The following is a 15,981-nucleotide window of genomic DNA, read 5'->3' as shown; positions in this document are numbered from 1 at the left end:
TTCTCAGTAAAAAAAATATAATTTATTTTATCCTTAGCTTCTTATAACTTAATGGATGGTAATAAAAAAAAGCAGATTTAAATTAGAAAAATTACCCATAAATACTTATTTATTTCGAGAATTGATTATCCAATATAATCTCATATATTTTCATACACACAAAAGTATTAGCAGGTAAGTAACCCTCACACAAAATTATTGGATAAAAATTTTATAATTTATTTTCACCTTAGCTTCTTATATAGCTTAATAGATGATAATTAAAAAGTAGAATTTAAATTTAAAAAAAAATGCTCAAGTACCTGTTTGGAGAATTAATACAATTAATTATCTAAACAGATATATTTTAAAAAAATCTGTTTAAATTACTGGATAAAAATATTGCCCCATAGAGTTCAGTTCACCTCCGGCTATCTTTCTTACTCGCAGCCTTTAGTTCATTACCTTCAAACGCACGCTTTCAAAGCTTCGGCTGGACTAAAGTCTACCTTCTTCACCCACCTATATATACGCATACACAACACCTACCTCACCCCCCTCCCCACCGTTTTTATTTTTTATTTTCATTTTCTCACCATCCCAAACACGTTTTCTCTCCTCCAATTTCCCCAACCGCCATGTCCACCGATCTCCAGCTCCTCCACGATCTCCCCGAGCCGCGAGTCTCCTCCACCGCCTCCGCCGTCAAAATTGAGCTTCCCGATCTCGATCACACCGATCGTGTGGACTCATCGGCGGAGGCCGCGGCCGCGCACAGCGGCAGGGAGGAGGATGAGAGCTGCCGGACTCCGACGTCGAAGGAGAACAGAATTCCCGAGGCGCTGACTTGTCCGCCGGCGCCGAAGAAGGCGAAACGCGCTGTTTCCTGCAAGAGGAAGCTTCTGGAGGAGTTTCAGTTGTTCGAGAAGGTGAATAAGGACGAGATCGATGGATTCTTCCGATCGAATTTTCCAAAGAGGAGCTGCCGGTGTACATGATGATAAGCACGACGAACCTGCTTCTCGATCGTCCTGGATCGAAAAGAGCCTTATTCACCCGGCTGTTAAAAGAGTTTAACGAACAAGCCAGTGAATACGACATTTCATCATCTTCATCATCATCCTCTTCTTCTTCTTCTCTCTCCTCTCAAGTTCACCTGTGCGATTCATTTCCTTTCTTCTTTATTTCTTTAATTTTTTAGCCTCACACCTTAATGTTTATATATCCAATTCGCATAATATATATTACTATGTGAAAATATATTAGATCCTGAATCCATTATGTTCATTAATCACATATATCGATCAACGAAGTGTTGATTCAACCCCGCAATTTCATGATCTCCACATGATCTTCCCTTCTCCTTCAATTTACCGATTCTCAGTGCTAATTAAACCGCAGTTTAATTTCTTTCCGGATTTCATTGTGTAATTGTTATTATAGTGGGATGCGTCATATCTCATATACGTGTTCATCAGACGAATGATGGCCTGTGTTTTGACTACGAGAGGGAAAAAGAATTTTGAGTTTTCTGAATTTTATTTTTTCTGTTTGCATATAGAATAATTAAATTCCTTTGTGTGTGTATCCTTCCTGGTTTTTTTTTTCAATATAAATAATGCTGTATATAATGCCCTCCCAGACTATGAACACAAAAATTGATCTGATAAAATATGTGTTGATTGTTAATTAAATGACGAACAAATTAAGAGCACACAAATATCAATTTTAATTTTCATACAAATTATTCACATATTTACATGTATATTTTTTGTTAACCTATTACAGTTGATTACTTACCTTGAGTAAAATATTATATATATGTAGAAGAGATCTCTCGCAAATTAATTATTCAAAATAATTATCATGAGTAAAGTGTAAGAAATTTTGCTTCTTGGGAAAGCGGAAAAGGTTAATTTTTGTTGATAAGTTTGGGGTAGATGCGTTTGGTGGCTTGCATTACGTATTCAAATTAAACACCATTATCGCAGTGAAGAATAATGGAGCTCATGCGGTTGATTATTCTTCATATACAATAATGATATTGTTGGCCAGGAAAAATATGAATATAGAAAATAAAAAAAATAAAAAAATAATTAATAATTAAAGATTGATGTGTCAAAGGCTGGACCCAAAAAAAAAGAAAAAAGAATGATGTGTCAAAGGGGTTGACAATTATGAATGAATGTGTGGGAAGGTTGAGTAATAGACACGGCTTTGGGATTGATGCAGGAAGCTTGAATTTCTGTGTAAGAAATATAACAAAAAGGATATGGCAGAATATATAATTATTAATCAATAAATTTTGAAGAAATCAACATAGAGATCCCATATGGATGAGAATTCTATGCAAATGTGATGTGCCTTGTTATTATCAAATTCTATCGCCAGCTCTTTTGTCTTTTTACCACAAAAAATTTAATAAAATTTAATCAAATATACCCACCCACATGACTCCCTCCTACCCTGCTTGCTAGCTATATACACCAATTTTTATTTTTCTGGAACGCCAATTTTGAATCTTTTTTATGTGTACTTGGAATTGGAATAATATGTAGGCATGTGATGACCCAGCCAGCTAGCTATTTGTTTGATTGAGATGAGACTATATATAAATAGATCTTGAGATGATCATCTCTCATATATATTTTCCATTTATTTCTTTATTGATGCATTATTATTATTATTATTTGAATGAATTATATAATTACTTTTGGTACCAAACTTTTGTGATATGTAAAAGTAGAATTTGTTTAGAGAGACATGAAGCGTGAAGGACAGGATTTGAGACAAAGAAAAGGAATATGATTGAATAAAGATAAGCAGCTATTTAGGTTTGACAAGAAGTTGAGGCAGAGGGACCATTTTTATCTTTCCACCATTAATAATTGCATTCATTTCCATCTACATGTCCATGTTTATATATATCTATATAACAGCCAAAGAAGATCAATTCTATCCTCTTAAGCTCTTGACTTTCAATTAAAAAGGCTATTAATTTGTTAGATATATATATATATATATATGTATATATGGATTTAGAAATAGATGGTTACAATATATGTTTTTCTTGATATTGTGAAGAGATCGATCTGCACCCAAAAAAAAAAAGTGTTTGATGATGAGCTGAACACGGTAATGATAAGTCCACCTTTTAAATTATTTTAATTAGGGTTTTAAATTCCTGGTCATAATTAAGCTTTACTTCATCAACATGAATTACTTAAGTGAGTAATAATAACGGGTGCTATACCATATGTAATAAATTACTCAACTGTATGTGATTGAGCTGTGGGTTATGTTAATCAGAAGAGGATATATGGTTGTAATTAGTAGAGAGGGGGGAGATGAAGAAAGGTAATTATATAATTAAGTGATAGTAATTAAATAAATTAAAGTCAGCATGATAAAAGAAAAGAAAATAAAAAAGAGAGGGGGAAGCATGATTAGCGTGGGTGAGAGGAGAAGGGAAATAATTAATAATAATTAGAATAGAGAGTGCAAATCTAAGCAGGCTTTAATGGAATATTTATGATTATGAACAGTTTGGGCATGGGATCATAGATACTAACTGGCTTCAACTCTACGTTTCTTTATCTTCACTCTTTACAATGTTCCCAAAGCTGCCAACCCCAATGATCCCTCTATATATATATATATATATATATATATGAGCCTCTCTCTCTCTCTCTCTCTATTATACATATTAATCATAATTGAGAATTAGCTAGAGAGGGGTGTGATGATCCCATGAAGATGCAAGTAAAGCAGCAAAGAAAAGGGTTGTAGAGAACACAAGTCTTCTACTATAAGACTCACTTTTATGATTCTCTTCAACAATTCAATAATGGAAACAAAGTGGGATATAAATATAAACAACAATAGTTATATACTACCTCCGATTGTTAATATAATAGCTAGTTGACTAATTTAAATAGATTAAGAAAATTAGTTAAGTTAATTATTTGTAATAAATAGGTATTGTTTTTTCTAAAATATCCTTAGTAATCATGTTTATTAGCTAGAACTACCATTTAATGAAACATATTTAATATATGCAACTACTATAAAAACTACATTGAGAAAAATAAATAAATATGAGAGATAAAATTGATTAGATCTTATATTTAGAAACTTAGATTGATCTGTCCTTTTACCGGCGATCCATAGTAACCTGAACTAGAGGAAGCATCTCCTAATGTTCCTAGCAAACTAACCTTTCCTTGTTCTATCTACCACTCTCTGGGAGCCAAGCTTCACTAACTCGATTAAAATGTCAAACTAACCCTTATATTAAGAATTATACGTAATATATATTAATATTTGTTGCCCTTATGTATATGCGTATAATATTGGAATAATACAAGGAATTAATTAATCAATTAATAGAAATAAGAGGGATATGTATACTTTTTCTTATATTTTTTATAATGCATTAGTCCCTCCGATACAAAATATAAGCTAAACTTTATCCATTAAGTTTATCAGAAAACTAATTAAAATCAATTTAAAACAATAAATGTTTAATGCATATATTTATTTTTCCTAATATACCCTTATTAATGAAGAGAATAAGTAAAAGATGTAATAAATAAACTAAAGAGGAAAGAAAATATATGAGGGCAAAATTAGAAAAACATAATTAAATGGTTGAACAAAAGTGAATGTTATCTTATAAAAAAAACCCCTTTAAGAAAGTTTAGTTTATATTTTGAACCAGAAGGAATATTATAAAAGATTAGGAAAAATTAGTGAGTTTCCAAGAAAATGATATAATCACCACAAAAATTGAATTGATAAGCTAGAAACATAGATCTTATTATTTTATACTGAAACTTGTCATTTACTTGTTGTAAAAATTTTCAGTAACTACATTCTATTCTTAGAGTCACATATATATGTGTGTGTGTGTAGGAAGAGAGTGTACTTAACTAGTAGATAATAAAATTATTGAGGGAAAGAGAAGCAGATAAGATGCAGTGAACTGATGAAGAGAATAATGAAGAGCAAGAGAGAGGGCACAAGTTTCAAAGAGGATCGGTGACTTTTTTTTTTTTTGGGAGCTTTACAAGCAAAGAAGGGAAGAGGGTAAGGAGATGTGTGGCTTTAAAAAGGCTATAAATTAAAGGCATTGGGATGCGTCGTTTTCAAGAAAATCAAAAGTAAATCAATCACTCACTATCACATGCTCACTAGTTATTACTATTCATAACCCCTCCCCACCACCTCTGCCCTCCCTCTCCTCTCTCTCACACACTCTATGTCACATTATCCTTTTTCCCTATATAACTCAATTTTATTTGTTTCTGATATTTTTTTAATTACATTCAGCGTCTTAATTTCTAGAGTACTAGACACATTATAAATAAGATTATGATACTTGACGTATAAAAAAAATAAAATCAAAGCATTAAATATACCATACAAAAGATTAAAGTGGTGGATGTGCTTTTATTCTGAATTTTATATAGATAGTTATTTATGGATATAGATGTTAATTAAAAAGATATTTTAATAAATAAAACGTACTTTGATTGTATCTTATTTGTTTATAATTGAAGCTAATATTAGTAAGGCTAAATGTCGTTCTAATCAATTCTATATGTTCTTTGCTCAAAAGAATTACTATTTAATTAGTAGTGTATCCTGTTTTAACCAACAAATTAAAGGTCCCCTCTTTGTTTATACTTCTCCCAGTAGTCCTTTTTATTGGTCGTTAATTAAAATAATATTGCTCCCACAAGTATTGAAGTTATAATCATGCATATTTAAAATAAAACATGAAAATAGAACAATATCTCCACCAAGACAAAAATAACATTCACCCAGGAGGAAAATCTTGTTCTGATTAAAATTAAAACAATTCAAATGCTTCGTTGAATATATATATTAGAATGACTAAAAGTATTTATATTTTTCAAAATTATAATAATTACGTCCCACCATTCCAGCTAACTCAGTGGGAGGGGGTCGGTTAGGTAGTTAGTGTGTGCGCGCGCGCGTGTCTAGAGTTTCTTTTTCTTTTCTTTTTTTAAATCAGCTTATATATTGATATATAGCATAATTAAAAGCTTCTTATGTCAGAAAAAAATGGAAAGTACAGTTATACTCCTCCAGTCCTTAATATAGGACTCAATTATTGAGTTAGTTTTCGTTCTAAATATAAGACCCATTTATCATATTTTTTAATTTTCTCTAAATTACCTTTATAGATACTCCCTCAACCATAATCAAGTAGAAGAGGAAGATGGGGTATTAAGAAAGATGATTATGGTATTTTAGGAAAAACGTGTCACATTTCTTATAATTAACTAACTTACCTAGTTTCCTTAATCTAATCAAATTAGTTAAATGGGTCTTATATTAAGGACCGGAGGAGTACATAATTATTAAATAGATCACTCGATATATTCTTTCGAAAATTGATAGTATTATTATATACTAATTCCAGTTCTTAATGTAAAATCTTGTTTGATTTTTATTTTGGTCCTAAATATAAAACCTCAATTCACTTTGTCTCTCATATTTATTTAATTTTTTAAGATAGTCCTTCTAATAATGGTAATTCTAACCAATAAACTTGATTAGCAAGGATATTTTAGAAAGGACAACACTTATTTATTATAAATAACTAACTTAACTTATTTCCTTAATCTAATCAAATTGGTCAACTAGTTCTTATATTTAGGACTGGAAGTAGTATTATGATCCAAAAATAATTGATTAACTTCTCAAATGATGTCATTTTTCTTTAACTGACTGATTAATATTTATTTTTCTTTTTATCGTTAATTAACCTAATTATGTCTCTCTAAGTTATTTTGCTATAAAACAGTCTCCATAAGTTCTAAAGTAATTACACATAAAACAATTAATACAAAGATTTTAAGACAAAAGAAAAAAAAAAGATTGAGTTTTCCTTCATTTAGCAAATATTTGCATAAGTGAATTAATGACGATGGAAAGCATTTGAAGTTTTCAAAATAATAATAATCACTTCCATCATTCTAACTCAGGTTAGTGGGGGGACTTAATTAGTGGGCGTGACTAATATTCACTATTTAGGGTCTAAAATTTAAACCTTTCTTACACACACACACAGAGATCATTATTAGGGTATATTCTTTCAAAAATTGATAATTTTTTCCGAGTGAAAAATTGATATTCATTTTCTTTGCCAACATCGTTCAAAAAATTGATATGACTACAAGACATACGCATCAGACATCCTCGAATGATGATTAAGAAAATGAATAGAATTTTACCATACGCCAGAAATAATTAATTTTTAAATAAATTCTGATGTTAATATATGACAGGATAAATAATACTACCTCCGGTTATTAATATAAGACCTTGTTTGGCTTTTATTTTAATCCTAAATATAAGATCCCAATCCACTTTGTTTCTAATATTTATGCATTTTTTCCCAAGATAATCCTTCGAACAATGATAGTTCTAGCCAATACATTTGATTAGCAAGGTTATTTTAGGAAAGATAACACATATTTATAACAAATAACTAACTTAACTTTTTTTTCTTAATCTCCTCAAATTAGTCAACTAACTTTTATAATTAGGATCGGAGGGAGGTAGTAAAATGGAACTACTAAACTTATCGGTATAAAATATACTATCTAACATACAAGACATACAAGGTTAATTAACGTTGTTTAATTTAGCATTTTTTAAAAAAATAATATAATTAACTTCATATTATTAATTGATCCAAGATAGATATAAAAAATCTTTAGGGATTGAAAAGAGCATCAAAGAAATATTGAAAAGGTACAAAAAGCAACCAGCAGCCATAATTAAGGCTTGAGGAAGCTTGATGCTAAAGCTGATACGAGTAATTAATGAAGTAATTAAGAAAATCGTATGAATCACACATTAATTTGCTCTGGTCACACTCTCATATGCTCCCTCCTGTGCATAATATAAAAAGTTATAAAATGGTAGGGTTTTCCCATCTTACCCTACAAAAATAATAAAGTTATTTTTAATACTCTTCCGGTCCTAAATATAAAACCCATTTTGTAGTGTAAATATAAGACCCATTTTATAGTGTAATTTACACTATAAAATGGGTCTTATATTTAGAATTAGAAGGAGTATTGCACTTTTATTATCTTTTATCTCTCTCTCTCCTATATTTAATGGGGTGAAAATGAGAAAAACCTCATCAGTCATTTTAATAACGTCTTATATTTTGGATCACAATTTTCTTTTAACCAATATCTTATATCATGGACAAAAAAGAGTGTGTATATAGACACTCTCTCTGTGTGTATTCCAGTTGTCCTTGTGCTGAGTGAATGATCCTAACATGTTCTTCGTCTCTCTTTACTGCCGAAAGAAAAGAAGGAATACATTATGAGGCAAGTAATCAGACCAAATAGGAAAAGAAAGGAAAAAGTCGAAAAGAACTAATTAGGATAAAGTGAGAGAGAGAGAGAGAGAGAGAGAGAGAGAGAGAGAGAGAGAGATCAAATGTTGGGAAAGTGAGAGAAAAAGGTTATCTCAAAACTTACCAGTTGGATTCCTCCTACATATGTTTGTGTCATAAGAGGCAACTTTGTCTGTAAAATCTGAGGGGGAGAGAGATTGTAAATTCTAACAACTCACGGTACTATGAATGAATGAATATTGAGGATGTCTGACTTCTCGCAAATCGAAACAGATTTTTAAAAACTGGATAGATATATTGTACGTACGTGCATGATCTGGATAATGCAAACTTTTGAAAGAGAGATTTAAGAAACTAACGGTCCAAATCTTCTAAATTATCTCATTATTATTATTGGGATTGTTGATCGGCTCTCTTACGTTCTTGATACCATACAACACCTAGTTAATTACATCATTATTTGGTATTTGTTTAAGCATTTCGAAGAAAAATGGGTGATTAATTATATTTATTCTTGATAGCTTCAAATTATAATATGCAAACGACGAATATGATAATGCATGTTCATAATAAATAATTAAATGGTTTTCGGCGCCCCTTGGGAAGTTAAATTAAAAAAATAATAATTGAGTAGGTTTAACTATAATTATTTAGGTACCTAACGTGTTCCTAGTTCTAGTCTCCTTAGTTAGCACTTGTGACATAGCATAGTATAAAAATATAAATCAAGCTTGTCAACTCACATATATTCTCATTGTCGTTTATGCCGTTTGATCTGGATCTAATTTTGTTTTCATCTGTATTATACATTATTATCACTTAGTACTTTCTTTGTATTATATTGTTTCTGCAGTTATTTTTTTTCAACTAAGAAAAAACTCATCCACTTATCATACTCATCTGAAGTCAAATTAAACTGGTAACCTTGCATTTAAGAAAGACTTAAGAAGGTGTTCTTTTTTCCCCTATTATCCTACTTTTTCTTCTTTCTCATCCTTTTTTTGTTAAAATTTTTTTTGATGGCAACCGTACCTACTAGATAGAGATTGAACCCCAGATCTAGTGTCATAGAGAGCACATTTTGTGTCACTAAATCCAATAGTCTTTAGCTTTTTCTTTCTTATCTCTCCAATACTCCCTCTTTTTCTATGTACTCCTTTGGAACTTGAATTTTATTTAATTGGTGAAATAAAAAGGTGTAAGTAAGGGTATATTAGTCATTGTGTGTTATTATTAATTAAAGTTCCCTAACATGTGCCACAGCCTTGTTAAAAAACAATAGATCTATATTGAAATTGGTAATAAATTAGTAATAAATTGGGATTGGGCCAGGCATGGGGTTGAAACATTTTCATGGGGTTCAGATTAACATTTTCATAATTGAATCAAGTTTAACCAAATGGCCCAATAATCCCATAATATCAGAAAATAAAATATTAACATTCGGCCGTCCCTCATAATATTTAATTGTATAATCATCATCAAATTTGTTAAACTAAAAATAAATTAAATACTTATCATAGAATACCAGAATGAAGCTCTCCAATTAATTTCTTCTAAAGAAAATGAAGCAGTAAATTTGTTTTGCTTTTTGGGGCCAATACACTTTGAGGGACGTCTAAACTTAACAGTAAAGCAATGGTTATAAAATAACACAGTCATATATATATATATATATATATATATATATGACTGTTATTTTATAAAACTAAAATGATAGTGTTTGGTTTTGAATTGACTTGAGTGAGTCGGAAGAATGAAATGAAAAGGGAGGATTATGATTAAGAAGTAATTGGACCGACTAAAACTGTGACCATATCAGCCAATGAGCTTCAAATTAAGGTTATGCGGTCTAATTAGGAAGCAGCACAAGAATGTAAATACATATTGTAAGCGTATATATCTCACTGTGTGTTAAGTTGTTGGCAAGTTCTATATATTACATCTTTGCTTAATTCATTTCCTTCTTCTTCTTCTTGAAGTGGAATTATAATTATGGCCTTCTCAAGGTATGTACAAATGCTAGCCTCCTCTTAACCTCAAGCCTTAATTTTTGTTATTATTATTATTATTATTATATGTTAGACATTGGTATTGAAATTAGGTAATTAAAAGTTGAGGTGTTATTTTGCAGTGGAGTAAAGAAGAGAAGCGGGAGAATATGAATGAGAATGAGAATGAGAAGCAATGTGAGAATAATAACAGAAAAGGGAAGAACAAAATATGCATCAACCACCAAACCACACACCACTCACTCGATTTCAAGCTCTCCAACTTCAATGCTATTCAGGTCTCTCTCTCTCTCTCTCCCCTCTCTCTATTTATTTAGTGTAAAGTAATAAAAAAAAAAGTTCAGCATTAACCTTATACTCCGTCCATTCCCTAATACAAGATAAAATTCTAAATAGGAATAGAAGTAGGTTAAGCCCTTATCAGTGGCCTATAGCCTGGCCTAATTAGGGACTAGTATGGCCTGACCTGTTTAGTAAATAAGTCAGGCTTAAAGCCTATTTAGAGGCCTTTTAAGATAAACATGTTAGGTTTTTAAATTTAAAACTGGGTCTGAAACCTGCATGTTTGGCCTAATTAATTTTTTAAAATTTATTTTATTAATATATATTAAAATATGTAGGCTTTTCAGTATACCAAAAGCTTATATTTGCATAGGTTTAGTATGTTTAAAAGTTTATTTATGGTCTCTCAAGTTTAAAATAAGCTTGCAGTAAGTCTTTTAAAAAGGCTTTAAGCCTTCAAGCCCTCAAGCCTGAGCTTGAGTACAAGCTCAGGCCTTATATTCCTGTTTCCTCAAATTAATTTGACCTGTTTTCATCCTTAGTTCTAAATATAATATCTCAATTTTTACTATCGTATTTTCTCGTTTTTTTCCTCAAATTAATTTACCAAATTTATAAATTGATATATAATACTACCTCTATTCTTTAATATAAGAGCTAGTTAGACATTCAATTTGGTTCTAAATACAAGAACCCAATCCACTCTGTCTCTCATATTTATCTATTTTTTCCTAAAATAATCTTTGTAGTAGTTGTACATGTTAAATGTTCCATCAAATAGTAATTTTAGCTAATACACATTATTAGCAAGGGTATTTTAGAAAAGATAACACATATTTATTACAAATAATTAACTTAATAATCTTACTTAATGTATTCAAATTAGTCAATTTGTTCTTATATTAAGGACCCCGGAACTAGTATAATGTTAAATGATTTAGGGAGATCATGTCATAATTACTTCATTAATCTAATCCAAATTAGTCAAGCATTTTTTTATATTAAGAATCCGGAGTGAGCACTATATACTACACTTGCTTGATCATTCGTTAGGCGTTAGGCCTATAAGGATTATTTTGACTCTTCCTCCGAAAGAAAAATCATCCAACACCTTGGGACAAAGGTATGAAGGGTGATGCCACCTTAAGATTCCAAAATTTTATAACGTCATTTATGGAAACAACCAATTGACCAAAATGTCCATTTCAAACACAAGTTGCAAGGCCTAGAAAGCTAAGTTGTAATCTTTTTCAATTAAATATTGTTTCCGTAGTACTAGTACATTCTTCAATTTTCAACCTAACCCTTACGCTTTTGACTTTCCAAGATTTCCAGCTTGTATGTGAATAAGGATATTTTCTAAATTTACATGTAAATCTTGTACTATATATATTTTTCAATTAGTGCCCCTATAACTAAATCCTGGCTTTGGCCTCTGTGCATGCAGGTTCCACAAGGATGGAACAAGCTATTCATTTACATAACAAGCGTGGAAAGTGGGAAAACCATAAGCAAAATGGGGAAAGCATCAGTACAAAATGGAGAGTGTCATTGGGATGACTCTGTTTCTCACTCCATTTGCATTTCTCAAGGCACTCATCATTTCAAAGGCTCCCTCATTAAGCTTGTTGTCGCCATGGTCTCTGCTTCTCTACCTATGCCTTTTATATATTCTTGATCTTCAATATAACACACATGTTCTTTCTTTATAATCAAAAAAAGAAAAAAACTGACATTTGTATTATAGGGATCAGTGAGGTTTGGGGCACTTGGAGAGGCCACCATTGATTTGGCAAATTGCATCAAATCAGAAACCTCCAGTCTATCACTGCCTTTGAAACAATGCTACCATGACACAATCTTACAAGTAAGACTTCCATTATCATATTGCTTCATTTGTGTTCAAGTATCATTTGTCAGTAGTCTAAATAATGCCACTCTTATCGTGAAGAAGTTGCTTAAAAATAGTTACTAGTGTGCAAATTTAATTCGAGTCTCATGATTCAGTTTGTACCAACTATGTTAATTTCTTCACCATTGTGAAAAAAATAAACACCGTCCTCTCTATTTTTCAGGTTCAAGTTCAGTGTTTGTCACCAACAACAACAACCAGGTTTGCAGCTAATATGAATACTTTTGACAATTCAAGTCCTTGAGAAACAGAAATTGGCTTTTAGTCAAAACCTTCAACAATTTCAACCTTCTGCATGCGTATGATAATGACAATGACATGTTACAGTAATTTTTCAGAGATGAGCATGTGGATGAAGAAAACTCATTTGTGGAGGAAATGAACGTTGACTATGATGATCTAGACAATAAATCAGATGCATCTGAAAGTACCACATTCAACAACAATGTTGAACCCTCATATTGCAACCAATTGCAGAACGCATGCCAACCTGCTGAGCTTAGCAGCAATGTATGAAAATCTTTCTTCTCCACTGAACTTTGTATATTTTGCTACTTGCCTCTTCTCTTTAAATTTACTTCTATTCTGAAATAAGTGTGGTTGTTATTTAGTCAAATCCAGATAGGAAAAGTATCACGAGAGAAATTTATAGATTATTGCATGTAAGAAAATATGTTACTTTGGAATCAGTTTTACTTTCTGTACTATTTGTTTTCTGTCCTCTTGCCTCTTGGGACAAGTTTTGGTTCAAAATGACTAGTTTTCAAATTTAGATCCTCTAAAGTTGAGGATATGTGAAGTTGGTAATGTTTAACAAAGATTCTTATTTTCATACTTTCACTTTACATTCAACACCCTCAATTTTAACTTGCAGAGGATCCGCTCTCAATTTTTTTCAGGAGGCTAAAATCCATTTTGTTGTTACAGGAAACAAATCTGTTTGCATCAGGTTCTTCTTCATCTGGAAATCAACAAGCAGATCACTCTAATAATGGCAGCTACTCAGCTTCAGCAGCCATCAATTCAGGCATGAAGCGTCAAGATCAAATGGAAGACTTTGGGCAGCGAGATTCACGACGCCAGCGTGCGACACTGGCGAAAAGTTTAGGGTCATCTAAAGATCTTTTGGATGCCGCAGAGGTCACAATCAAGTTACTTAATGCAGAAGCCAAAATGTGGGAGAATAATGCTAGGAGATTTTTGATTGATGTGGAAAGATTGCAGAAAGATTTGTGTAGCAAGTCAGACAAGGAGAAAGAGGTTGAAATGGAGTTATCTGCATTGCAGAAAGAATGTTATGGGTTGAAGGATGAAATCGAACAGCTAAAAACTATGCTAGAGGAATCATCATTGGCGAAACAGAATGACAGTCAAAACTCAAAGCTTCAGGCTGAAGAGATGGGGAAAATGATAAAGGAGCTGAAAGATGAGATAGAGTATCATAAAGGACTAAATAATGACCTAGAATTCCAGCTCAAGAAAGCACAGAAGTCCAACATCAATCTTGTTTCTGTTCTTGAGGAGCTAGAAAAGACAATAGAAAAGCAAAAAATGGAGATTATTGATCTATCAATGAATAAGTTTCAATTTCAAGATGGAACAGATTATAGCCAGGGACTTGATGACAGTGAGGAATATGACTTTCATTTGAAGAAGCCGGTTTTACCAGTGAAAATAACGATGGATTCTTCTGATTCAGATCTTGATATCTCTAGCTCTAAATTTCCAATAAAGTGTCTCTATGAAGGTATTGAACTAAAGGAATTCTGGAGCATAGAGCTGCAAGAGAAACTAAAGAACATGGAAGGTACCATCACATTTCTGGAGAAAAGTCTAGCAGAAAAAGATGAAAAAATGCTTAAGGAAAGAGGTTTGATGGCTAAAATTGTAGAAGAAAATGAAGCAAAATGGAAGCATAAGCTATTTGAGAAAGAACAAGAGATCATCACCATTGAAAAGAAGCTATATGAGGGTATTGATGCTTTTGACCAAGAAATCAGAGCTTTAAAACAGATTATGCAAGAGCTTGAAGCAAGAACTTGTAAGAATCCTAATGAAATATGCAAAGTTGAAGATGAACTGAGCATGAATATCCTCATAAAAGAAGTTTCTGATGTTTACCTTCTCACACAATCAACAGATGTTGGAAGCATGCATTTTTTGGAGTTAGACTTTCAGCTTCAATGCTGGAAGGAATTTGGTTTATATCTTGAAGATGAACTCAACAAAACAAGAGCCCATTTGAAAATGCAGGAACTTGCCAATGCTGCATTAGAGGACAAGTTACAACGGTGTACAAATTTCTTGAGAGCTGAAGTACCTGGTGAAAGTAACATGCATAATGCCCCAGTTCCAGATGTGGGTAAAATTTTCTTACCTGATTGATTTCCAAGGATATTCTTTTGCCTCCATGTTAGTTAATGTTATTGTCTCACTCTTCTACTGTAATTTACATCCTTTGAAATTAAGAATCTGTAAAGTTGATAAAGATAAACCTAAGTTACTAATATAATGATCTTCACTTTTCAGTTTTGTCTTGCTGCATGCATAAAGAAAAATGAACACTGTTTTGCGTTCAACTTTACGGGTTACTTCTTATATATGTCATTTCATCACAACACGTTTCTGTATATGACATGGATGTGAATGAACATTGGTTTTTGGTTATATATGTGTATATGTATATCCTAGATAAATAGTTTTAATACTTAATGCTGCTTGTGCTCAGATTATTGTTGGAGAGGAAAACTTAGTGTGGTTCTCCTTAGAAGCTTAAAGGAAAAGAGGGACTGATGAACAAAGAAGATTACAAGTTGTGGTTAAAGCTCAAGGCAATCAGTCATAGAAAGAGCTAGTTATTCAGTAGTGAACAAGGAGAACCAAATCAATATCCCATGCATAGATTAATACTTCCTCCAGTCCTATATAAAAATTACAATTTTTGGGACTGGTCATTTTTATAAGTTACACTTTGTACTTGTCTGAAATTTAATTCACTTTTTCCATTTTTGCTCATGGTAAATTATATGTAAGTCTAATTTCATTTTCCCACTCACTCTCTCTCTCTCTCTCACCTTCTCCATAAATAAGGATATATCTGAAGAAAAAATTTTCTACACATTTATTGTTTTTAATAAAATTTAACCAACTTTTTATCTACTTAATTTGATTATTCAAAACTTATATATAATATTGAAGGGAGCATGTAGCATGTGTTACTGAATTCATGGTCCATATTACTACTTCCAATCCTAATTATAAGATCTCGTTTATAGACTATAAATAAAATCTTATAATTAGAACCAAAGGTATTATATTCATGTTTTTATTGAGTGCCTTTGTAGGTAATGATGCTCGGTTTGGTATTTCACATCTTATTTTTATTT

General features: G+C 31.6%; 2 protein-coding genes across 2 annotated transcripts; both read left to right on the top strand.

Moving 5' to 3' along the window:
- Nucleotides 1-534: 534 nt before the first annotated feature.
- On the top strand, nt 535-1,484 carry LOC114736698 (cyclin-dependent protein kinase inhibitor SMR2-like). Its single transcript, XM_028924567.1, has one exon. The coding sequence runs from the start codon at nt 618-620 to the stop codon at nt 975-977; it is 360 nt and encodes a 119-aa protein (XP_028780400.1). The 5' UTR covers nt 535-617; the 3' UTR covers nt 978-1,484.
- A 9,066-nt stretch (nt 1,485-10,550) lies between these two features.
- On the top strand, nt 10,551-14,980 carry LOC114736693 (interaptin-like). The gene is made up of 5 exons (XM_028924561.1): nt 10,551-10,679; nt 12,131-12,322; nt 12,759-12,796; nt 12,934-13,105; nt 13,523-14,980. The coding sequence occupies exons 1-5, from the start codon at nt 10,551-10,553 to the stop codon at nt 14,978-14,980; spliced, it is 1,989 nt and encodes a 662-aa protein (XP_028780394.1).
- The last annotated feature ends 1,001 nt before the right edge of the window (nt 14,981-15,981 follow it).

This window comes from Neltuma alba, unplaced genomic scaffold (assembly GCF_004799145.2).
Source record: "Neltuma alba isolate B1F8T4 unplaced genomic scaffold, ASM479914v2 tig00013358_pilon, whole genome shotgun sequence".
In the NCBI taxonomy this organism is placed as follows: Eukaryota; Viridiplantae; Streptophyta; class Magnoliopsida; order Fabales; family Fabaceae; genus Neltuma; species Neltuma alba.
The sequence above is the reverse complement of the archived record's forward strand: the minus strand, read 5'-3'. Positions and strand labels throughout refer to the sequence as shown.

Bases quoted from the DNA above. Each gene is read 5' to 3' on its own strand.
- LOC114736698 (XM_028924567.1), top strand. From the start codon at position 618: ATGTCCACCGATCTCCAGCTCCTCCACGATCTCCCCGAGCCGCGAGTC.
- LOC114736693 (XM_028924561.1), top strand. From the start codon at position 10,551: ATGAATGAGAATGAGAATGAGAAGCAATGTGAGAATAATAACAGAAAA. The intron at 10,680-12,130 runs GTCTCTCTCTCT...CTGTGCATGCAG, and splicing joins CCAACTTCAATGCTATTCAG to GTTCCACAAGGATGGAACAA. The intron at 13,106-13,522 runs GTATGAAAATCT...TTGTTGTTACAG, and splicing joins CTGCTGAGCTTAGCAGCAAT to GAAACAAATCTGTTTGCATC.